The following is a 24,077-nucleotide window of genomic DNA, read 5'->3' on the forward strand; positions in this document are numbered from 1 at the left end:
CATGTTCAGCCAGGGGTGTGCAAGCCATGAGCTATTAAAAAGAGACGTAACTTGGTTTCTCATTCTCCAAAATAGGGGTTCCAGAATGGGAGAAATGTGGGTCTGAATGCCCTTGTAATTCTGATAGTTACATTTCCAACTTCCTTCTGCTGAGTTCCACATCCTTATGCATAATTATGGGCAAGCCAGGAACTCATATTACTTCCAGATCTCTGTAGGTTTGTGCTCTGAGGAAGGCATTTCAATATTCAAAGACCTAATCATTGGCAAAGAAGCAGCCTAGATTCAAAATTAAGAAAACATGGGTTTTTTTTATTTTTCCATTTCATGGAAGCGCCGTTTTGGTCTCCTGATAGTTTGCAGCTGTAGGCCACCAGGCGGCAGCAGAAAACACAGTGTGGGGCAGGAGTGGGAAAGAGGAAGTTGGGAAGCAAGTACTGGGGGAGGACTGGACATGAGGTAGGGGTGTATGCTTCAGTTGTCAGAGAAAACTGGTGGGGAAATGTGGGCGGAACTCAAAAGTGGACAGGAAATACTGAGAATTCAGAATTAATTGAAAGAATGAGGAAAGAAATGGAGGATAAATTGGGGAGAACTGAAGGGGAATCAGAAGGGTTCAGGTGGGCTTGGAGGGCACTGAGATGCCTCTGGGGAATCCCTCTATCTGTATTCTTCCCGGGGTGGGTCAAGATCTGGCTCCTCTTGAGATCCATGGTCCACTTCAGGAGCAGGTGGCCAGGGGTTTTCTGGAGGCTGGGGTCCTGCTGGCCAGGGATCATCAGGCCGGGGAGGTTGAGGGGGATCGGTTCTTGGGGGCTCAGGAGGCCAGACTCCAGATTCAGGCAGGTCTCTCCAGGGACGACTGGGGCCAGGAGGTGGAGGGTCCTCAAAGAGAGGGGGTGCCCCTGGCCAAGGGTCACCAGGGATTGGGGGGCCCTGAGGCAATGTTGGGGACCCATCCTCTTCTCCAGCCTCTGTGGGTGGGTGAGAGGGGTGGTCTCCGTTGCCTGAGATGCCTGTGGAGGTGGAAGGAGAAAGGTAAAAGGTGATGAGGGCCAGATCCCTCCTCCCCCAGCTAGAGACCCAGAAGGCATAGCATCTCTGAGATAGACCACACCCTGAGCTGACACCACAAACACATCTCAAAAGTTAACTCACTCGGGGTGCCTAGGTGGCTCAGTCGGTTGAACATCTGACTCTTGATTTCGGTTCCAGTCATAATCTCAGGGTTGGTGCCTTTGAGCCCTGCATCAGGCTCTCCACTGACAGTGCAGAGCCTGCTTGGGATTCACTCTCCCTCTCCCTCTCTCTGCCCCTCCCTGCTCTCTCTCTCTCTCTCTCTCTCTCAAAATAAATAAACTTTAAAAAGGGGGGAGGGCACCTGGGTGGTTCAGTCAGTTGAGCATCCAACTTTGGCTCAGGTCATGATCTCATGACTTGCAAGTTCAAGGCCCAAATCGGGCTCTCTGCTGTCAGCACGGAGCCCGCTTCAGCTCCTCTCTGCCCGGCTTGTGCTCTCTCTCTCAAAAAAGAACATTTTTTAAAAAATTAAAAAAGAAAAAGAAAATAAATTTTAAAAAGTAACTCTCAAAGAAACTTTACACATTTACAAAGTGTATCTTTGATCTTAAAATGACATAAGAACCCTATCTGGTATCATTAACTTGACCAACTTTCTTTCTTTTTTGAGAGAGAGAAAATCTTAAGTAAGCTCTACACTCAGTGCTGAGCCCAGTGCAGGGCTCAATCTCATGAACCATAAGATCATGACCTGAGCTGAAATCAAGAGTCGGACACCCAGCTGACTAAGCCACTCAAGCACCCCTAACTTGACCAACTTTAAATTGACAGGACCTGATATAAGCTCCATCCACCCTGGCTGGGACCCCCAATAGCACGGTCTCTGTGCTGGTCTGTACCTCCAAAGCCATTTACACCTTGGGCCCATGTGGCACCCAGATCCCAGCCTCTGCAGTGACACCCACCCTCTTTCACACAGTCCTCAGCTGTGAAGAATACTTGCCTATACAACTGGATTCTGATTGAAATTGCCACATGGACCTACACCTGAACCAGTAAAAACACTGAGTTACATCACCTTCAACCTCTTAACTCTTCTCCTCACGTGAATACCCAGAATCTCCTCCATCCCTATGCATCTAATTCACCCTCACCTCACTTGACCATCTTCCAACAACCCAGGTTGCACTCCTGGCTTACCTACGGCATACAGGTAAAGGACCAGGATCCCCAGTAGCTTCCAGTTGAACATCATGTCTATCTCCTGGCCCCCAAAGTTGGGGGTGGGCTGAGTCTAGGTGCCTGGGAACCCCAAGAGACTTTATAGGGGAGGCGGGAGAGGAGGTGTCCAATCTCTGGGGAGGGGCCAGCCCAGTGACACAAGGAATCCCATCAGAACCTAACTGGTCAAACCCGTTTGGAAGGCCATGGCTGATGTGTAACCTCTGACGGTGGCGTCCCTCATTTTAGTCCCCCCCCTCATTTTGGGACCCAGCCACCCCAGCTCTATCAATGATCTAGACCTTGGTCACCCCACCTTTGTTTTCACATCCTCCTCCCTACACACCCTGAAGCAATCAATACCCAGCTCTCAATTCCGTAATCACAAGGACTTCTACCTTTCATCCCTTGGAGCCATTGGAAGCCAAGAAATGGGAGCAAGCCTTGCGTGGGGAAGCAGTATAATTACAGGGGCTGGGAGGCAGGACGCTCAGGGAGGAGCAGGGAGAGTTGCTCCTGTTTAAACACACAGGATGCAGCGGGGATGGTCTCAGCCAGCACCCCGAGCCTCCCCCTTGGGACTCAGTTTTACCCTTGGAACTTCCACTCCCCTCTAGACTGCTTTCCAGCATGTGCCTTCATCAGACACCCAGGGGCCCTCCCAAGCAGTGACATCTGAAGAATTTCATCCAGAAGCCAACTGGGGTGATGGCAGGTGAGAAGTATGAGGACATTCTGACTCCTTCTCCCCACCCCAGAGCAGGCTCCATCAGTCACAGCCCAGAGCCTTAGGAGGGACCTGCCTCTGCTTCCCCAGTCATCTCAGCCTCTTCCTCCTCTCTCTGGAACCCTGCTCACCGGCCCCTGTGACTGCTTCCCTGGTCCTTGGTGCCAGCTCTCTGTGGCCCCCCACTGCCTGGGACCTTTAAGCCTTGGTCCAAGTCTTGTCGAAGTCTCTCAGAGACCCCCTTAGAACCTCTTCCTCAGGAAAGCCTCCTCTGGTCTGAAGGTCTAGTGAGCTTCTCAGAAAGCCTTCCAAACAGAACACCCTTCCTGCCCAGGCTATTCCCCACCTCATCTGCTGCCTCCTAGTGAGGGACAGTGGTGTCACTTTGAACCCTTCATTCTGCTCCTTCCCCCCCAACACTCCCCAAGCCAAGCCCAACCCACCTCCCCATTCTGGAGCCCATCTCTCCCCAGCCCCCAGTACCCTCCTAGCCCCCACTCTTCATCCCTCCCCGCACCCAAACCCCGTCCTCCACAGCCAGCCAAACTAACTCTTAAAAATGTCACCCTAGGGGCGCCTGGGTGGCTCAGTCGGTTGAGCGTCCGACTTCGGCTCAGGTCATGATCTCACAGTCTGTGAGTTTGAGCCCCGCATCGGGCTCTGTGCTGATGGCTCAGAGCCTGGAGCCTGCTTCGGATTCTGTGTCTCCCTCTGTCTCTGCCCCTCCCCTGCTCATGCTCTGTCTCTCTCTGTCTCAAAAATAAAAACATTAAGAAAAAACAATTAAAAAAAAATGTCACCCTAGGGGCTCCTGGGTTGAATGTCCGACTTTGGCTCAGGTCATGATCTCCTGGTTCGTGAGTTCAAGTCCCACATCAGGCTTGCTGCTGTCAGCAAGGAGCCCGCTTCGGATCCTCTGTCCTCCTCTCTCTCTGCCCCTCCACCCCGTTCATGTTCTTTCTCAAAATTAAACATCAACAACAACAAAAAAATCAGCCTAATTGTGTGGCTGCTTCCCAGCTTTAAATTACCCCAAGGGCTTCCTACTGACTTAGATAAAATCCCCTCTACCAGGTCCTCCCTTCCCACTCGGCCTCTGTGCTTGTCTGTCCTCCGCAGGACTCTTCTGGAGTCCTGCCGGTGTGGCTCCTCTGCTTGCTTTCCGCAGCAAAGCAGGTCTCCACACATCTCCTCAAGGCCTTTCTTGTCCCCTCATCTAGCTGTCTCTCCCCAGTCAGGTTCTATCACATCACTGTATGTGTCTTCTCTTCATGGCAATGCTGCTTTGCCCACTTAGGTACTTGTCCATCATCTGTCCCCCCTACCCTGATGTCAGTGCTGTGGGAGCAGGGACCCACCCATCAAGCCATCACTGCAGCCTCTGAACAACGACACCGCCTTAGCTCTGAGATTCCTGTCAAATGAGTGATGTCTTATATTCCTCATTCCTGACAGTGATTATCTTCCAGAGGTAAAGAGTTGGGTTTTTTTCTCTTTTTCTAGAGAGAGTGCAAGTGGGGAAGGGGCAGAGAGAGAGAGGGACAGAGGATCTGAAGCAGGCTCTGTGCTGACAGTAGAGAGGGTGAAGTGGGGCTAGAACTCAGAAACTGTGAGATCATGACCTGAGCCGAAACCAAGTGTCAGACGCTAAACCGACTGAGCCACCCAGGCACCCCAAGAGGTAAAGAGTTTTAAAACAAAAGTTGAGGGGCGCCTGGGTGGCTCAGTCGGTTAAGCATCTGACTTAGGCTCAGGTCATGATTTCACGGTCCGTGAGTTCGAGCCCCACATAGGGGTCTGTGCTGACAGCTCTGAGCCTGGAGCCTGCTTCCGATTCTGTGTCTCCCTCTCTCTCTCTGCCCCTCCCCCGCTTGCACTCTGTCTCCCTCTCTCAAAAATAAATAAACATTAAAAAATTAAAAAAAAAAAAGTTGAGAATAAAGAAAACCTGGAGCTTCTCAAAAAACTTCCCAAGCAGCCCAGGAAAAGGGGTTTTGAAAAAGGCACCACCTAGAGAAATAGCTGTGAGGGACTCCTCACATTTTCCGGAAAGCAATGGCTGCTGGGAGAATTCCCTTCCATTCCCAGAGACAACATGGCTCCTACTGTATTCATCTTTATTGTGCTACAGAAGAATTCACAGACATCTTGGTAGCTCGTGTCCACGAGGGCAGCTGGCTGACCTCCCTACCCCACCCCACTTCTCCAAGATCCTCCCCGCCCACCTTGAGCCCCCTGCTGCTCAGAGTGCCCGCTGCTCAGAGGCAGACTGGAGGAGGATAGTTCTGGTTGTCTCCTTGAGAAACAGCTTCCTCTTTGGAGATGGCCTCACTCAGGCCCTGCAGATCATCGAGCAGGACAGAGAGCGATCCTGGGAAAGAAGACCCCAAGGGATAGGAGCCCACCGAGAGAAGGCTGTTGCAACTACCGCGCAGAGAACAGGGCATCGGATGGGAGAGTTATGAGGGAGAGGGTTCTCTGGCCCAAGATAGGCATGGATAAGAGAGGTTATTGGGCCTCCAAGGGTCATGGAGAACAATGCTCATGCGTTAAGAGTGTCTGGAGGAAAGACTGCTAAAGTCCCCCTCATGTGTCCCTTCCTACATGGACCATTACCTTTTATGGACTCTCTGCTGGTGGGTGCTACTGCTGGAGGCACAGGTGCTGAAGACCCTGGGGCCCTGGGGCCGGACTCCACAGATTTCCCCTTATCCAGCAGGGAAGGAAGAACTGCCAACAGTCGCTGCTGCTTGTAACGGGAGAGGAGACCCTCCTGCTGCAAGGTGGCCTGGGAAGGAGAGGGTTAAACGCCACCAAACCCAGGCAGAGCCGAGCCTCCTTCTTCTACACCTCTGCTCCCCCACCAGCTCAAGAAGGGCCCTGGTCTCTGCCATCCCCTACCAGCATAAGGTTCTTGTCCCTTTCTAGCTCCTGCAGGCGTTGGGTCAGCCGCAGCCCCTCCTCCTTCCGGGCCTCATCTTGCAGGCGCCTGAGCTCCTGGTTCCGTTCCTTTTCCCGGGTGGCTTTGCGCTGCATCTGGCGCAGGGAGACCACTATGTGGAAGCCAGGGCACAGAGGGCACAGGTGTGGGGCAGCCCAGAGGCAAAGAGGCACCATGAGAATAGTACTGGAATGATGGGCAGGAACACCGGGCCCCCAGCTCTATGGCTCAGGGAAGCCATTTATGCTCTAGGACTGTCTCTTCTGTCTGGTGGCTAATGCTCCACGACCCTATGGTCCTGTGAACCCAAAGTACCTTCCCCATCCCTGAACTTAGGGGAAATCTGAATATGAACTGGATATTAGATTTTGTGCAATTAATGTTCTTAATGTGACAATCATATTGAGGTTATGTAGGAAATTTTCCTCCTTGTAGGAGATGCAGCTGAATGGTCATAATGTTTGTAACTTATTTTAAATGATTCCCCAAAAAATGCATGTATCAGTGTATGTGTATATATGGATAGAGAAAATGTAGCAAACGATTAGGAACTGCTGGGCACCTGGCTGGCTCAGGTGGCAGAACGTGTGACTCTTGATGATCGGTTCAAGCCCCACATTGGGTGTAGAGGTTACCTAAAAAATAAAATCTTGGGGCACCTAGGTGGCTCAGTTAGCTAAGCATCCAACTCTTGATATCGGCTCAAGTTGTGATCTTACAGCAGTGAGATGAAGCCCCACGTTCGGCTCCTTGATGAGCATGGAGCCTTCTTGGGATTCTCTCTCTCCCTCTCTCTCTCAGTTCCTCCCCTGCTGTCTCTCAAAATAAACATTTTTTTTAATTGAAAAAGATAATAATTAACTGTTAACATCTAGTTAGAGGTATACAAGTGGGCATTATGTGACTCATAACTTGTGTAGGTATTTGAACTTTTTCCTAATAAAAAGTTGGGGGGAGGCTCCTAGCTGGCTTAGTAGGTAGAGCATGACTCTTGATCTTGGGTTTTTGAGTTCAAGCCCCATGTTAGGTGCGGACTACTTAAAAACAAAATATTTGAGGGGCTCCTGGGTGGCTCAGTCAGTTAAGCGTCCAACTCTTAGTTTTGGCTCAGGTCATGATCTCACAGTTTCATTGAGTTTGAGCCCTGTCTCAGGCTCTGCACTGCCAGCTTGGAGCTTGCTGGGGATTCTCTCTCTTTCTCTCCACACCCCACCCCCATCCCTCCTCCACTCGAGCTATGTCTCTCTCAAAAATAAACAAACATAAAAAAACAAAAACAAATTTGCAAAAAAAAAATAAATAAAACACTTGAAAAAAAAAATGTTGGGGGTAGACACACACAGGAAAGAACACCATGTAAAGATGGAGACAGAGAATGGAATGATGTGCCTACACACCAAAGACTGCCAGCAACTGCCACAAGGCAGGAGAGGATCATAAAACAGATTGTCCCTCAGAGCCTCTAGTAGGAACCAACCCTGTGTGCATCTTGAGTTCAGAATTCTAGCTTCTCACTTCCAGGGCTGTGAGAGAATAAATGCATATTGTGTTATGGGAAAAAAAAACTGGGGGTAACTGTTGGTATGAGGTTGGGATGGGTGTTGCCTTTGTGAAGGGGAGTGGCTGGGAGGGGCTTAGGAGGCTCGGGGCTGGTCACATGCCAGTGCTTGATACGGGCACTGGCTACCTGAGTGTGTTCACCACCTGAGAATTTGTGCCATTTCTTGATAACTTCATTATTTGCATACTACCAAAACAGCTTTTAAAAAACCTATGTCCAACACTTCCTGAATCTCCCCAGAAGCCCATGTGCATCCCAGCAAATCTCACCTGCCTTGCCATGCTCCCTCCGAGCCTCATTCAATCTCCTCTCTGTTTCTAAGAGCTGTTCCCGAAGCCTAGTTTCCACTTCAGCCACCTTCTCTTGCAGAGCTGGGGGGGTGGGGAGGTGCAAATCGGGTGTGACAGGGGGAGCCTTGGTTCTCCGCTCCCCCAGTCCTCCAGGGTAAACCCATTTCCCCTCCGGCACACCTTGCCCATAGATCTCCTGCTGCTGGGTCAGTTCCTGTCGGAGACTGGCAGCCTCCTGTGTGCTCTCCTGCTGGCCCTGGCGAGCCGCTTCCAGCTGCAGCCCCACACTAGCCAGGGACTCCTGGGTCCGCTGCAGCTCCTGCTCCAGCTGCTGGGCGACCTTGCTCAGCTGCTGCCGCTCCGCCTCCCCTGGGAAGAGGCGGCACTCACAGGCCTCCCCTTGCCAGGCCCCAGCTCTTCCCTCCTCTCCACCCACAAGGCACCCAATTCAGGCCTGTGCTTCAGCCCAGGGACTCCAGGACCAAGAGTACCTTGCTCCCGGGCCTGGCCCACCTCCCGCTGGATGATATGGGCACTCAGCTGCAGTTCTGTGTCCAGGCGGTTCCGTTCTTCCCGCAGCTGCTCCAACTCAAGGCTCACATCTGTGGCCGGTGGGGGTTGGGGGCAGCTGGGGCAGGGAAGAGAAAGAGGGGAAATCACCCAGCCTGATCCCTAAGCCCCCATCCCTCCTCAGTCCTCACTGTTTGGGGTCCCAGCAAACAACACCTTAACTCCCTCCCATCCACCTCAAAGTGCCCTAAACTTCACCTCTCCTGGCGCAGCTGAACAAGGGCCAGTTTTCGAGCCATCAGGCCTGGAGGAGAAAAGGCAGAGAACAACAGAGAGGAGTTCGAGGAGGAAAAAAGGGAAGAGGGGAGTAAGGGGAAGAGATTCAGGGACTGGTGGCATGTAGGCAGGGGGACGGGTGTGGGATGAGAAAGATGGGGGAAGAAGGCTACAGTGGGTCTGGCAGTTGCCCTACCTACCCTGAACGGTGTGGACTCTGCGGACGGCATAGCTGACTCGGCTGCTGAGGCTGGGAAGCCGTGTGGTGGCCCGTTCCATGTCAGCCACGGTGCTCTGGAGCCAGGTCTGGAAGCTGAGGAAGACATGAGGTTAGCAACACTTCAACCCCACCTCATTCCCAAAAGGACTTGATGTGACCTGTAGGGACAACTTCTATCCTCTACTGCTTAACATGTGGGGAGCAGGGAAGGGCAGAACATAGCAGGGAAAAGAGAAGCTGAAGCCAGGGCTGGAGCACCAACTCTTTGTCCCGCCAGTCACGTCTGAGCTCCTCAGCCAAATAAGGAAGAAAACCCGAGAGCCTAAGTCCTTTGGTGTATGTTAGATAAAAATGATCCAGTTGAGGAGTGCGCGCCTGGGTGGCTCAGTTGGTTAAGTGTCTGACTCTTGATCTCGGCTCAGGTCATGATTTTGTGGTTCGTGAGTTCGAGCCTCTCATCGGGCTCTGCGCTGACAATGCAGAGCCCTGCTTGGGATCCTCTCTCTCCCTCTCTCTGCCCCTCTCCACTGCTCAACACTCTCTCTCTCAAAATAAATAAATAAACATTAAAAAAAATGATCCCCTTTCTCATAAGGACAGCACAGCTATGCTTGGTCCCCAAACCTACAGTAAGCCTCTCATTTGGCTCCTCGCAATCAGTGTCTTTAACAAGAGCCTTGCAGTAATGAGCAAGAATGAGCTTCATGGGGTCACATACCTCATCTGGACCCAGAGCCCATATACACAGTAGAGTTCAGTACAAATGATTCACACAGGCTACAACGAGTGCCATAAAGCTGGCTCATCTCTAGCCGATTTGGACTTTTTTGCCTGCAGGCACCTAACATGTCTCCTGGCTTTGGTAATCTGGTATTGTATGCTACATCTGGGTATACAGCATTTAGGTGCACTTTTCCTAAGAAACAGAGTACATAACTTCCATCAGTTTTCTAAGGGGCCCTCACCCCAAGAAAGCATTACCTGACTGTGTATCTTTTCAAGCAACCTGCAAGGTTTATTTCTCATAACCTAGTTTTTGATCAAAGCTATTCTCTCCAACAATTCCTTGATACCAGTGAAGGCCAGATACCCATGCTTTATCAGCTGGCTGTGCCCAAAGCAGGACCAGCGTGGTGCACGAAAGCTGAGAAGCCTACACAGCCCCCGCTGGGAGGAGGACCTGCATCTCAGGGCAGGGGTGGAATACTCCAGGAGAGTCCAAGTGTACATAAATGAATGACAAAGGCTGACAGTTATATTCCTAGCAGCACAGCAGAGATCAGTTATCTAAAAAATGGTGTGAGCAGATGCTTCCAACACCTCCTGTGGCTCTTATTAAAGCCATTTTTTTCAAGTTTTTATTTACTTTATGGGGGGGGGGGGGGGCAGAGAGAGAGAGGGAAAGAGAATCCCAAGGAGGCTCCGCACTGTCAGTGCAGAGCTTGATGCGAGGCTCGAACTCAACCGTGAGATCATGACCTGAGCAGAAACCAAGAGTCGGATGCTTAACCAACTGAGCCATCCACGTGCCCCTTAAAGCCATTTTCTGACAAGGTCTCCAGGCCATCTAGAGACTATCTAACAAACCTGGCAATAATCTGAGCGAGGTTGTTTTAAGCCTCGTGGACTTTTTGGCAACCAATCATTAGCAACAACCATTTCAGTGATGTCCTGATGCCAAAGTAAAACCCTGTGTACAGCATACCTTCCCGCTCTCCTGGGGACAGGAGGCCCATGCAGGGAGTTGAATCTGGGGTGGTTCGTTATAACTAGTCTCTCCAATCCCATGCAAAGTGGAAGTTTTTCATAATTTTTAAGTGAAATTAGTCCCCCAGGTACAAATCCAATAGAAGGTATTTGCTACACCAATATTCTTACGTGATCCATTCAGAACAGCCTCATGGTAATGGTAAACATTTACAGAGTGTAGATGACAAGCTAGGCACTGTGCCAGGAGCACTGTGAGAGCCACCTCAGTATCCCAAAGTCCAAAGCTGAGGAGGGGCTGTTACCCACACAAAGAAAGTATGTTTCTCCCTTAGAGGTCTTTCTAAAGGTTATAAAACAAGAGTCAAGAAGCAAAATCCTAGGAAGTTGGTATGAGAGACACAGACTTGCAATTGATTGAAAAGGAAACTGGCATACATTTCAGATGGAATATCAAATAAGCCAGTAGGTGTGCAGCTTTAAAATAAATAGAGGGGCACCTGGGTGGCTCAGTCAGTTAAGTGCCTGACTTCCACTCAGGTCATGATCCCACAGTTTGTGGGTTCAAGCCCCGCATCCGCAACTGAGAGCCTGGAGTCTGCTTCGAATTCTGTGTCTCCCTCCCTCTCTCTGCTTCTCTCTCTGTCTCTCTCTCAAAAATAAACAAATGTTAAAAATTAAAAAAATAAAATAGACTAAAACGTGGTTCGAACTAAACAGGGCATAAAATTTTAAAGAAAGAAAGATGGAGTATCCACACTCCCCATCCTCAAACAACTCTGAAGGTGGAGATCCTCCCAGGGGAACTGAACTACAGGAGGAAGCATGGCCTCGCCTCCAGCCAAACGTGCACAGGAGTCATAACAAGTGACCTTTGATGAATGTGGAGCAGGCTGCCCCAGGGGAAAACCAGCACAGGGACTTTTCCAGGGCTACACACCTTTAGCCCTGCATCCTCCAATGGCCAGCTCTCCAGCCCCTCTTGCCTGAAACTCTTAACCTCCAAGGTGCCCAGGAAGCTGGGGTAGCAGAAATGCTACTCCACCCACCCTCCACCCCAGATACCTGCTGACAGAATTGGCCACAAGCTTCAGCTGCTCCTCAGCTGTGGCCGTGTGCTGCTGCCTCCGGCGCTGGGCCTCCTGAGCTCGGTTCAGCTCTATCTGCAGGGCCTGGGAAGGATACAGTGAAAAGAGGGGTCCCCTCCCAACTCCGGGGACATCCCTGACCTCCCTCAGCCTCCGCCTGTCTCAGACACAGACCTTGGCGCCCATCCGCTCCACCTCCACCTCTGCGGCCTTGTCCTGCAGGGAGCGCTGCAGGATGGCCTGCTCCTGGCTCTGGGCCACAACTCTTTCCTGGAGCTCTGCCACCTGTGGGAGGAGAGGATGCGGGACAGGGCACAGCTGGAGCGGAAAGCTGGAGGGGGGCACTGGGAATGAAGGGGCTGGTGCCAAAGTCTCCGGGAGAACATCATGCAGGGAGATGAGCCTGGGTTCCTGAGAATGGAGTCTGAGTCCAGGTTTCCTTTCAGAAGCATGTTCCATGTGCCCCCCCCCCACCCCTTGAGGAACCACCTGTGACATACCCACAAAGACTCACTGCCACTGCCCATGCCGCCATCCTTGAGCATCGTCACCTCCTCCGAAAAGCCATTCCTGACCATCCTACCTAAAGCCGGCTGACGCCATGGTCTCTTTCCGTCACTTATCTTTTACATTTTTCTTTAAAGCACACATAATTCTTTGACATCATCTAATTGTGTGCTTGCCTGTTGTGGCCTGTGTGCCCTGCTCCAGAATGCAAGCTCCCTGACAGTAGTACTTGTCTCTGTTCAGGGCTATGTTCCCAGCACATGGTAGCCACTCAATAAATCTTTGCTGGACAAGTAGCATCCCTCATGTAAGGAGCCAGGGGTTGGGGGGGGAGGGGGGGAGGGGGAATATGGAGAGAAAGAGAGCGGGAGTCAAGCAACCTGTCCCTTCAGCTGCTCCCTGCATCCTCTGTGCTCCAGCTCCTGGGCCTTCAGCTGTACCATGAGGGCAAACACTTTGTCGCGCCAGCGCTTCAGCAGGGACTGGCACTTCCTAGTGAATTCAGGCTCCAGGGAATCTGAAGGTTGAACCTGCGGGGTGGAGGAAGGGTGGAAGTGTGGGTTCCTGGGGGGGGGCAGAGGAAGGGGGTGGGGTGTCGTTTTGTTTTGTCTGGCCACACCAAGCAACAAGAGTCACAGCAAGAAGTGTTCACAGAAAAGAAGATCCCAGGAGGTTCTGGCAGCATGCGAACGCCTCCCACACACAGAGAGCCACCAGGGGCCTACCTTCCTGGCCAGCTCCTCCTCCTGCATGGCAAGGATGTGCATGAGGCTTTGCACACGCACCTGCAGCAGCTCCACTGTGGTGTGCAGGCCATCCCGGTCCTCCTGCAAGTGCTGCGTATGGGAGAGGGAGGGCGAGAGCCACCGCCTCTGTAGAACCTCCACACAGGCCCTCATGCAGCAGGCAGCACGCTGCCCCTCGACAGCACTGCCTTCGCTCCTGGGCACTGTGCTCTTCTTCAGGGGGCCACTCCTGTCCCAGGATCTGATCCCTGAGCCCTCCCACCCCACGTCCAGCCCCCACACAGAGGCACCCTGTACTCACTCACTTGCACAGTTTCTAGAAGCTCCTGTCGCTCTGATTCCCAAGTCTGGCTTTGAACCTCAGGAGGGACTTGCTCCCCCACATATCTCCTTAAATTCTCAACCAAGGTCACCTGTGCTTCCAAATCTTCTTGGGTCTTGCTAGGGTTGGGGTCAGAATAAGGCAGCAATCGGTGAGGCACCCTGGAGACCCACCACACCCACCAACCACCAGGTCCCCCTTAAGTCCACCCCCCCCTTTACCTCAGCTGCTTCTGCAGCAGCTCAGCCTCCTTCTGGGCCACAGCCAGCTCCTTGGCTTCCCCTGCCCTCCTGGTTTCCAGACTATTCAGAGATTTCTCCAAGCCCTCAGCTTTGTTGGTCAAACTAGAAAGAGCCTCCTGATGAGCCTGCGTCAAAGAGGAGAGCTGTGGAGAGAAGAGAGGGCACAGCAGGAGCCAGCTCACTACATCTGGACTTGGTAAATCCACTCCTGCTCAGGCCCTGTCTCTTCACCCCTACCTTCTGTGACCTTAGACCACAACCCAGCAAATCACCCAACTGCATATGGCAAAATGGAGACAGTCCTCATTGTCCTCCATCTACCTTCCAATCCATCAGCAGTTCCTGCCAGTCTCCCCCCTTCACTTCTGTCTCCACCGCCACTAACCTTAGCAAGCCGCCCTCATCTCTGGCTTGTACAACAGCAACACACTCCTGACCAGTCTTTGAAAGCTTTTGGTGGCTTGGAATGCCTGGGTAGCTCAGTCGGTTAAGCAGCTGACTTAAGTTCAAGTCATTATCTCATGGTTCCTGGGTTCGAGCCCTATGTCCAGCTTGGTGCTGAGAGCCTGGAGCCTGCTTCAGATTTTGTCTCCTTTTCTCTGCCCCTCCCCTACTCGCGCTCTGTCTGTCTCTCTCAAAAATAAACATAAAGAACAAAAAAGCCTTCAGCGGCTTATCATGGCACAGACAACAAAACCCATCTTCTGCCCTCAGCCTGTGAAGCCTGACCTACCGTGGCCTCTGCCCACGTCTCTGAGCTCAGCTTCTACCGCTCTCCACTGCCCACTCTGCTCCAGCCACAATGCCCTCCCTTCTGCACTAACAAACCAGCTCTTTCCCACAGCGGAGTCTGCCTGAGGCTTGGCTTCCCCCAACTCTTCAGACCTCAGGCGATGTCACCTGCTCAGAAGGCCTCCCTAGGCCCCCTACCACCCGCTCCATCCTACCACCTATTCATCATCTGGAATGATCTTGCTTCCACACAGCTCTCTGCCACACCCTGTTGGAAAGGACTCTGCCCCCTCCAGCCCTATGTCCATACCATGAAGTGATCATTTTGGACGTAAATCACAAAGCTGGTCTTCTTATTTTATTTATTTTTAAGTACGCTCTACACTGGACCTAGGGTTTAAAGTCACAACCCCAGGATCAAGAGTCGCATGCTCTACCAAATGAGCCAGCCAGGTGCCCCATAAAACTGGTCTTTTTAGACATAAAATACAAATCTGATCATGTCATTTCCCTATTGAAAACTTTTCAACAGTTGCGCATTGCTCTCAAGGTAAAGTACAAAGTTCTGAACAGGCCCCGAGGCCTCACTGTCCACACACCATCCAGGGCCTCTCTTATCTCCAGCACTCAAGCCCCTCTGGCCTCCTCATATCCCCCATGCTACCAGTGTTGCCCAGCTCCCATCACCTCCCCATGTGCCAGCTAACCAGCCAACTCCTATTTAGCACAAATGACAATTTATCATGAAGCATTCTTCATAAATCTAAAGGCCATTTATATTTTTCTTTGAACTATCTCCTTTGTCCATTTTCTGGCTAGATTGCTACCCTTCCCTTGTCAATTTCTAGGCATATGAGGGACATTAGCCTTTTCCTGTGATATGAACTGTATATACTCTTTAATTTTGTAATTTCTAAATTTAATATTACAAAGCCAATGTATCAGTCTTTTAATGGCTCTGGATTTGGATTCATAGGTAGAAAGGCTTCCCCAATCTGAGGTTATGAAGGAATTCACCCAGGGGCGCCTGGCTGGCTTAGTAGGTAGAGCATGTGACTCTTAGTCTTGGGGTTATAAATTCAAGCCCCATGATGGGTGTAGAGATTATTTAAAAAAATAAAATCTTAAAAAAAAAATGGATGACAATAAATTATATTTAAAAAAAAATGAGATTCACCCACGGTTTCATTTCTTAGCATGTCTACTGGTTAGGGTGGTCTTCCCTAACCCCCCAGACCATATTAGGGCTCCCTTGTCCTTCTCCTGCATGGCATTTCTCCCAGTTGCAAAGAATGAATTAGGATTGAATTAGGTATTGAATGTGCATGTCCCCCACTAGGCTGTCAGCCTCACCCACAAGGACTCAGGCTAATTTGCCCTCCCCAGAGTCCCGGCTCCTATCTCAGAGATGGCAAAGAGTAAACACTGAGCAAGGCTTGCTGACTGAATCATCTCCCCTCCCCAGTCCACCTTAAGACCCCTCTCCCACCCTCCTCACCACCCCCACAATGCTCCCACATGAAGTGGTTACCTGGAGTGAAGTAGAAAGACAAACTACCTCCTAGTGGAAGGGGAAGGAGGGCTTCAGGTGGTGGAGGTCACCTGAGTCTTGGGGGAAAAGTGAAATCTGGATAAAGACCAAAACAGCCAAATCCCTCTTTCCAGATCATCTGCTCTCTCGCCCTCACCGAACATCTCATCACTCCACTGCTCACAGGGCCTGATCTGCGAAAACTGCTGTTTGCTGGGAAGCTTTTGCCCCATTCACCATTGTGAAACTGAACCCTTCTCATCCCCACATTCACCTGCTCTTGGTGCAGCCTCTTAACCTCCTCCAGGTCCCGCTGGCTCCCCTCTTCCAGGTTCTTCCGGACAACCTCAGCCCCAGCCAAGGCAGCACGCAGGCCCTCAGCCTCAGCTCGGCCAGCCTTCTCCGCCCGAGCCAGAGCCTCCAGCTCCATGGCCTGGGCCTCCAGCCTCATCTTCTGCTGCAACGAAGTCTCCCGCAGGACTAGGACCTCCTCCTCAAGTCGCCGCAGCTCTCGCAGCTGCCGACAGATCAGCTCAGCCTGCTGGCTCAAGGCCTGTGACCCCTCTAGCTCCACAGACCTTCAAAGACAGGTTAGCACAAGTGAGACCTGTCTCTGGTGCTGGGAGGGTGGCCAAGGGGACAAATGGAGACAGAAGAGGGTCCCTCTACCCTGTGTGTGGAGATGAGGGGGATGAAGTTGGGCCATGGAGATATCTGCACTTCCATCACTGTTGTCATTTATCATGCTCCTACTAAGCAGATTAGGTCCACTATCAGGGCTCACAGGACCTAAAGGCTAGCTGAGATCATGGAATATGACCTCTGTTGAGAGAGCTATGTACAGGCAGATGCATTAAACATCAAATGCACACATCATCAGGACACACATTTTGAAATGGAGAGGCTGGAAGACACCCAGAGATTTTTGAATTCTGATTTAAGGGCAAGGAAAAGTTTGAGGAAGTTTCAGAGGAAGAGAGGTCATGGCTTCCAGTATCAATAGAGTGAGACCAGGCATTAGTTAAAAGCATTTATTGAGCGTTAGATATACCATATGAGGAGTTGATAGCACATTGATAAATTACATAGTCTACTGGTATCTTGTAAAGTTTAAACCAGCTTATGTTAACATGGCTCTTGATGCAACTCCTTCACTGAGGCCCAGAACCACAGGATTTTTCTTTCAAAATGACGGGGATCGGGGCACCTGGGTGGTTCAGTCGGTTGAGTGTCCGACTGCAGCTCGGGTCATGATCTCATGGTTTGTGGATTTGAGCCCCATGTTGGGCTTTGCACTGACAACGCAGAGTCTGCTTTGGACTTTCTGTCTCCCTCTCTCTCTGCCCCTCTCTAGCTTGCACACACATTCCTCTCTCTCTCTCAAAAATCAATAAACATTAAAAACAAATAAACAAACAAACAAACTGGCAGGGATCTATAGCCTAGAGACATTAAGTGACTGGCCAAAGGACCCTAGTTGGTAGCCAAACTAGCAGCAGTCTCTGTCTCCTGACCCCCACTCCAGTGTTCCTCTTTTGTCATCATGCTCCTTCCTCTTGAACAGGGTCCAAGGTGGACCCACCTGCAATCCCACTCCAGAGCAAAATGGTAGAATGACATTCCAGTACATTTGGGAAAAGACACACATGAAACATCAAGAACAAGAATCAGAATTTTTACAGACATAACATTGACAAATAGCATGTCCGGCTCTAATGGCAAGCACTCCATCAGAATAAATGCATATTACCATAGAACAGTCTATCTATACTCCTACTTTGCACTTCTTTGTCTTGCCTCATATTATGCTCATTACCTACCGTCGGTTGTTGGTCAATCTACCTCTTCCCTTAGGATTTTTAGTTCATTGATATCAGTATCTCATTCATTTTTGCTATCCCCATCCAGCACATTGCCTTGTTATTTATGCATTATAAGCTCCAGTAACTGCTTATACAAAAATGCACAAATTATGGAACTAAGGGCTGCAACAGGGTAAGGAATCTATTTCAGTGAAGAAGGGTCAGCAGAGGGGCGCCTGGGTGGCTTAGGCGGTTGAACATCCAACTTTGGCTCAGGTCATGATCTCGAGGTTCATGAGCTGGAGCCCCACGTCGGGCTCTGTGCTGACCTCTCAGAGCCTGGAGCCTGCTTCGGATTCTGTCTCCCTCTCTCTCTGCCCCTCCCCCGCTTCTCTCTCTCTCTCTCTCTCTCAAAAATAAACATTAAAAAAAAAAAAAAAAAAAAGGCAGCTCACTGGCAAGAAAACCCAGGGAAAGAGCAACAATGAATCCCTACCTGCCTCTCCGCCCTGGCTCCTGCACATTGCCAGAAACATCCTGTTCCCACATTATCATTTGAGGTCTCTGGTCTGGCCGCCTCTCTGAGACATCTTGATGGGCTGGGGGTTGGACCAGGGGAATGTCTGAGACCCAGGTGGGAGCCATTCTTGATAGAGTTGGAAGGGGACGAGCTTGGAAGTGGGATGGGGGAATCAGCCCAGTGGAACCTGAGGAATCACACACAATGACAAAAATGGTCAGTTTCCGAGGGAGAGACAATCATCAGTCCCCTTGCCTGGTCCCACTGACCTGAAGGTCGAAACATCTCCACATTACTTGAAGTCTCTAGATTCTGTGTCCAGTCATCTATGTTTTCCTGGACAACAGGAGAAACAAGGACACCCCAGATCAATTTTCAGGCCACCTTCCAAAGAGAAAGCCCTACAATAACAAAATCATAATCCTTTAGTAACTTCCCAAGTAGGAAATACCCGAAGATCACTTGCTTGACCCAACCTGGCTCCTGATAGAACTATGGCAATAACCATCAGGTAGAGGGAATTAACTGAGACAGGTTGAGAAAGAGCTCTTAGGCTTTACTCATACTCTTAGAATTCTGGGCAGAGCCTTTACCCTCCTCCTTAAGTTCCTACAGTCTCTGCTGTTCCTGGTCGGAGGTGAGGAAGGAGGTATGCAGTGCAGGAGCTGTGAGCCCAATCTCCAGAGTTCTCTCCATGGCTCAGCAAGGCCTTCAGGAAGCCCATCCAGACACCACCAAGCCATGACGCCCGGTCCTTCCCTATTAAAGCACTGGCCCAAGGCCTGGCCCCAGATGAATGTGACCACGTGTAGGGCAGGACACTCTCCAGGTCCCCTGGGAATCCAGACAGCCTAGATCCCTTGGCAGAAAAACCAGCTTCCTGACATCTCACCCAAATCCTTCTATCAACTTTCCTTAGTTTCTCTCCACTATGCCCTTTGCAGCCATTCCTGCCACCTACCCTCCTCTTTCCAGAGTCCTAGAGCACAAGAGAGGTCTCTTCAAGGTCTCCCCACCCTCCCACCAGAATTCACCTATTTTCTCCCAATCTGGGATTCCTATCACCCTCGCTACAGCCTAATCGGATTTTTTCTTGAAGGAATTATTCCGATCCCTTACTCCCCCCTCATCTCCCACTTGCTTCCCTGCACTCTAGCAGGTTCTCAGTTCTCGCTCCACCCCATCCCCTCCCCCCCCCCCCCCCCCCCCCCCCCCCCCCCCCCCCCGCCTCTCCTACAGATATCCGAGTCTACCCTCCTGGACCCTGAACTCTAAGGCCATTCGGGCCACCTCATCTGTTCCTTTACCTGGTCCCTGTACCCCTCTTCCCCTGTAGACCCCTGAACCCACCCCCATACCCCCTCTCGACCCCCTCCCGCCCCCAACTGACACTTCCTGAACGTCCCTTACCCAGCGCGAGAGCCTCCTCTGCCCTTTAGCCACACCCCCTACACCTCGCTCCTGGGCGCGGCCTCCGCCTCTGACTGCGCCTGCGCAAAGCGGGATGCTTGGCGGGCGGCTCTAAAATCCGGTTTCACCCAGGAAGGAGGAGAGAAAGAGATGCGCGCAGGCGCAGTACTGTCTAAAGCCGGACACAATTAAAGCGTTGGGGGATGTCTCCGCGCCCTGGCGGCTCCTCCCAACTCCGGGAACCCGGGAAAATTTGTGAACTAATCAGAAAAAGAGGAAGGCGGGAGATCAGGGACACTCCCAGCACGCCGCCCAATGGAGGGGAAGAGGACAAATGAGCTGGCCAATCAGGAGTGGCATGGGGGGCGGGTTCGCTCGGCGCGGAGTTCAGGCCCGGGAATTCCGAAGGCTAGGCGGGTGCTGCCCGCGCGCGAAGACCGCGCCCCTCTCGACCCCGGCTTCCTCGCTGTCAAACAGCGGCAGTAGCGCCAGCTCCGGGCCCCAGCCGGAGGGGTCCGGGGTCGCCGCACAATCTGGCACTGCCTGGAGAGGAGACTACTTGGAGACTGCACCGCGGTAGATCGGAAACTGGGCTGGGCAGGGGAGGGAAAAGGCTGGATTTGCCTTGCATGATCTCGGGAAGCTCTTTCCCTTGTTTTTATCCCAGCCGGAGAAGCTGGGAAGCCGCCAGGGTTTAGGTCTGCTTTGTTAGAGAACGTAGGGACCCTTTTCACTGCCTTTTGGGGGACGACAGTGGATTCACTTCCCACTGGGGTTCAAGATAACCAGGTAGAGCGAGGCATTGGCCTGAAGAGCGAGGTGCGGGCGAGCAGAAGGGTTACTCTCTTTGGATAAGTCTGACAGGAAAAAGCTTCTTTTCTCCAAAGAACACTGAGGTGACAAGTTAGTATTGTACAGAAGCAGGAATCCCTATACACACATCTACAGTTTGCATTTTTCTGGAAGTTGCCTAATGTATTGTTGCCTTGCACAGATTGAGTCTCCCCGAATATTCTGTGGCCTGAAGATCCGGTTCAACTAAAGTGCCATAGGACGTGTTCGTTTTTGCGTTGCACTGGGACCTTCCCTGAAATTTTCAGTTGCAAAACTGCTTGCCAGACAATTTTGTTTGCATCGCATGCCTAGGCTCTTTGCACTCTGAATTTGCACTATGCCGGTCTGGGTTCTCTTCTGAGTTTTGCCACAGACCCCTGAAAACTCAGGCCTGTGCTCAGAGTTGCACAAAGCACAGCTCAAATTTGCATCAGACAGAAAGTAAGCCATCAGCCCAGAACTTAGGCCACCGTGCATGGCTCAGGAGTGGGAAAGGTGATGGACTCCTGAAGTGGAAGAGGTGGTGCGGGGGGGGCACCGCCCATGCTGCCCTGCTTCCAGCTGCTGCGCATAGGGGGCGGCAGGGGTGGTGATCTCTACACCTTCCACCCCCCTAGCGGGGCTGGCTGCACCTATCGCTTGGGTTGTAGGGCCGATCTGTGTGATGTGGCCCTGCAGCCCCAGCAGGAGCCTGGCCTCATCTCTGGAGTCCATGCGGAGCTGCACGCAGAGCGCCGGGGTGATGATTGGAAGGTCAGCCTGGAAGACCACAGCAGCCAAGGTGAGCAGTGAGCGGGCAGTCTTGCTCCTGGGCAGTTGCAGTTCTGGGCTGGAATGATTAAGGGGCTCCACAGTGATCCTGCCTGCCTCCCAAACTCCCTATCAGGTTGGATGGACAGTTGTAGTCCAGACCTGTGTCTTCCCACTAAAGGTGTGCAATGTCAGAATCTCTCTGCAGTGTTGGCCCTCAATGGTCCCTGACTAGCTGGAACCATCCAAACAGGGGCTGGGTAGATCCAGGGCCTGGGCCATCATTAGGGAAGTACCACAGTGGAAATGTTCTGGGACCATTGGGGGCCAAGCTCAGACTTGACTCAGTTTCTAAATTGGCTGAGACACCTTGTTCTTGTCTTAAGGCAGTTATGACATGTTGAATTATGTTTTAGTGAGCAGAGCATATGTCTTACTCCCTGACTTGCAGGCAATTGCATGCAGTCAGCCTCAAGAGGCCTGGGTTTTGCCACTGTCCCCTGGTGAAAACTCAGGCCTGTCACTTTACCTCTCTGGGTCTCAGTTTCCTCCTAGGTAAAATGTAAGGCTTTGTAAGTAAGGTCTGTTGTAGGAGTGTTACGGAGATTAGATAACTGTAGTAGCCAACATTTACTTAGTGCTTACTGTATGAGCCAGGCACTATTCAGGTGCATTAAATATAGGTGAGCACTAATATCATCCCCATTTTACAGACAAGGAAAATGAGGCATAAAGAGGTTAACTTGTCCAGGTAACATAGCTGGGAAGGGTGGAGCCAAGATCTCAACCCAGATAGTCTGAGGTATGCCAATAACTATTTTTGTGTTGGAGCTGGGGTGACAGTATGTCTGAGAATGGGACTCCAGTGGGACCTCAGCAGAGTGAAGGAAGGAGTCCATTTCCTCCATGTGCCCTGCGAGAGGGCATAAGTAAAATAAACTTGTCCTCCTCTCACAAGGAGCTTAATATCTGATGTCACCTGCTGAGGGACTTCAAATGTGAGAATTTGATGACAGATGTCATGTTCTCCCTCATGTTCCCCAAAAAACCAAAGGAGGCCAGATTTCTCCAGTCCTGACTCTGGTCATTTCTGTTTTTGTCATTCTCTGTATCTGTCTGGTGCCCTCCATCAACAGGGACTTTGGTCAATAATATCCGACTCCCAAGGGGTCACAGACTGGAGTTGAGTGATGGGGACCTTGTGACCTTTGGCCCTGAAGGGTCCCCAGGAACCAGCCCTTCGGAGTTCTACTTCATGTTTCAGCAAGTCCGAGTCAAACCTCAAGATTTTGCAGCCATTACCATCCCGCGGTCCAGTGGCGAAGAGGGAACCAGAGCTTGTTTCCGGCCTATGCTGCCCCCACAGGGGGCCCCACAGCGCCCTCTCAGCACCCTTTCCCCTGCCCCGAAAGCCACACTGATCCTCAATTCCATTGGCAGTCTTAGCAAGCTCAGGCCCCAGCCCCTCACCTTCTCCCGGACTGGGAGTGGGCAACAGAGCGTGCCTGTTCCCACTCCCCCTAGAGAGGTGGGGGCCACCCCTTCTGCCCCACCCCCAAGAAATCGGAGGAAATCGGCTCATCGAGTGTTGGCAGAGTTGGATGATGAGGGAGAGATGCCCGAGGGCTCTCCATCGGTCTTTATAGAGCCCAGGAAGAAGCTCTGTGTCGAGACACCCCCACGGACACCTGGTGGGTAAGTGGAGAGATCTTTCTCAATTTGTAAACTCCCTTTGGTTCCTTTTTAGACCCCCAGGCTGGGAGGTGGCCCTCTGCTCTGGGCATAGGATTGGGGATGGGGATGGGAGGTGAACAGAGATGAGACAGATGTTGAACAGCAGGACCTGAGTCAGCTCTACTATTCAAGTTCACTGTTAGTGTAAATTCATTGTGATCATCCAGGGGCAAGTTCTAGGCTTCTACAGGTTTCCAGTGACCCTGGCTTTTGTGTCACTTTGTTCAGAAATCGACGTGGACGTCCTCGGAAGCACCCAGTGAACACGCCCAGGGCTCCCCCAGCAGTTGGGGGCGGAGAGCCCTGTGCAGCCCCTTGTTGCTGCCTGCCTGAAGAAGAAACAGTTGCCTGGGTTCAGTGTGATGGTTGTGATGTCTGGTTCCATGTGGCCTGTGTTGGCTGCAGCATCCAGGCTGCTAGGGAGGCTGACTTCCGGTGCCCAGAGTGTCGTGTAGGCATCCAGACATAAGGCCCACCAACAAGGCACCAAGATGACAGAGAGCTGGTACCTCCAGGCCTTGGGTGGACACAGTGGGGCACCAATGGGTCTTAAAAAATGTCCCCTTCTTTCCTTGCCTCCCCAGGAGGGAATAACTATAGGGGAAGTGCCCATTGCTATGGATATGGAGCCAAGGCCTGAAGCTGGCCCTCATGGCCAAGGGGACAGAAGAGATGGTTTCCTGCCAAAGATCTTTGTTGCCTCTGAGAAGTTGCCAGCAAGCTGGAAATTCCGTTACAAGCTATAGGTTCTTGTTGTCATAGGCACTAGAATGTCTGTGGTCAGAGTACCCATCAGTTGCAGATGCCATGCCTGAGAAGATAAAAGCCTCAGACTTGGAATGAGTGAATGCTTAATGTTTTGGGATGGCATTATAAGGCATTCTGGGAAAACCTAGGGCACAGCCCCAAAACTTTCACATTGTGGGTAAACCATTGCCACTGACCATGATCATTACCTGGCTTTTCAGAGCTTTGCTTCTATTTCCAAATAAAGAATTAGCTTCATTCACTCTTAGATACCTATTCTTTTTGCAGGTCTGATACTCCTTGCTTTCCAGTTCTTGAGAATGATATGGTCTGAAAAACTAATTCAGACTCTTAGAAGAGAGATGAGTAGATAAAGCAGAGAAATATGAACCTGCTCACTTGATATGGAATGGGCTGGAGGTGGGAGACTAGAGAAAAAGTAATTAAGGTTTTTAGATTAAAGGAAAACAGATCCACTGCCATTAAAATAGGTGGATGGTTTGGTCAAGTTCATGATGGCAGAACCTTTACAAGTTTCAAAAGTATGACCATGGAAAAGAGAAAACCTGGTACACCAGCTTGAGTGGATGCTGACCTGATCCAGTGTAGATCAGCTTAACCCATGTATAGTATAATAAA

General features: G+C 51.3%; 2 protein-coding genes across 14 annotated transcripts; one reads left to right on the plus strand and one right to left on the minus strand.

Annotated features, from left to right (window-relative positions):
• Positions 1-306: 306 nt before the first annotated feature.
• On the minus strand, positions 307-19,430 carry LOC102959504 (psoriasis susceptibility 1 candidate gene 2 protein homolog). Of its 13 annotated transcripts, XM_007090576.3 has the most exons (19): positions 18,557-18,820; positions 18,233-18,299; positions 17,940-18,150; positions 15,916-16,219; positions 13,358-13,521; positions 13,120-13,255; positions 12,794-12,904; positions 12,449-12,598; positions 11,736-11,846; positions 11,539-11,645; positions 8,747-8,859; positions 8,529-8,574; positions 8,252-8,388; positions 7,941-8,129; positions 7,740-7,841; positions 5,870-6,021; positions 5,585-5,756; positions 5,194-5,339; positions 931-1,016 (listed from the first exon to the last, which is right to left on the minus strand). In XM_007090576.3, exons 1-18 carry the CDS (start codon positions 18,704-18,706, stop codon positions 5,227-5,229), a joined length of 2,535 nt encoding a protein of 844 aa, XP_007090638.2. In that variant the 5' UTR covers positions 18,707-18,820; the 3' UTR covers positions 931-1,016; positions 5,194-5,226. The 13 variants fall into 13 exon arrangements, 11 of the variants coding, with proteins under 11 accessions (XP_042841858.1, XP_042841857.1, XP_042841860.1 ...); XM_042985924.1 differs by lacking the exons at positions 5,194-5,339; positions 18,557-18,820 and adding an exon at positions 19,374-19,430 and having other exon boundaries at positions 307-1,016; XM_042985923.1 differs by lacking the exons at positions 5,194-5,339; positions 18,557-18,820 and adding an exon at positions 19,374-19,404 and having other exon boundaries at positions 307-1,016; positions 18,233-18,364.
• Positions 19,431-19,738: 308 nt separating this feature from the next.
• Positions 19,739-23,696, plus strand: TCF19 (transcription factor 19). The gene is made up of 4 exons (XM_042985928.1): positions 19,739-19,949; positions 20,368-20,988; positions 22,094-22,652; positions 22,920-23,696. Exons 2-4 carry the CDS (start codon positions 20,751-20,753, stop codon positions 23,158-23,160), a joined length of 1,038 nt encoding a protein of 345 aa, XP_042841862.1. The 5' UTR covers positions 19,739-19,949; positions 20,368-20,750; the 3' UTR covers positions 23,161-23,696.
• Positions 23,697-24,077: the final 381 nt, after the last annotated feature.

This window comes from Panthera tigris, chromosome B2 (assembly GCF_018350195.1).
Source record: "Panthera tigris isolate Pti1 chromosome B2, P.tigris_Pti1_mat1.1, whole genome shotgun sequence".
NCBI lineage: Eukaryota > Metazoa > Chordata > Mammalia > Carnivora > Felidae > Panthera > Panthera tigris.

Coding starts and splice junctions, on each gene's coding strand:
- TCF19 (XM_042985928.1), top strand. CDS start 20,751: ATGCTGCCCTGCTTCCAGCTGCTGCGCATAGGGGGCGGCAGGGGTGGT. Junction 20,989..22,093: donor GGAAGACCACAGCAGCCAAG/GTGAGCAGTGAG, acceptor CTCCATCAACAG/GGACTTTGGTCAATAATATC. Junction 22,653..22,919: donor CCCCCACGGACACCTGGTGG/GTAAGTGGAGAG, acceptor CACTTTGTTCAG/AAATCGACGTGGACGTCCTC.
- LOC102959504 (XM_042985927.1), bottom strand. CDS start 18,706: ATGGCTTGGTGGTGTCTGGATGGGCTTCCTGAAGGCCTTGCTGAGCCA. Junction 16,220..17,939: donor GAGCCAGGGCGGAGAGGCAG/GTAGGGATTCAT, acceptor CTGTCTTTGAAG/GTCTGTGGAGCTAGAGGGGT. Junction 8,575..8,746: donor CAGAGTCCACACCGTTCAGG/GTAGGTAGGGCA, acceptor TTTCTCCTCCAG/GCCTGATGGCTCGAAAACTG.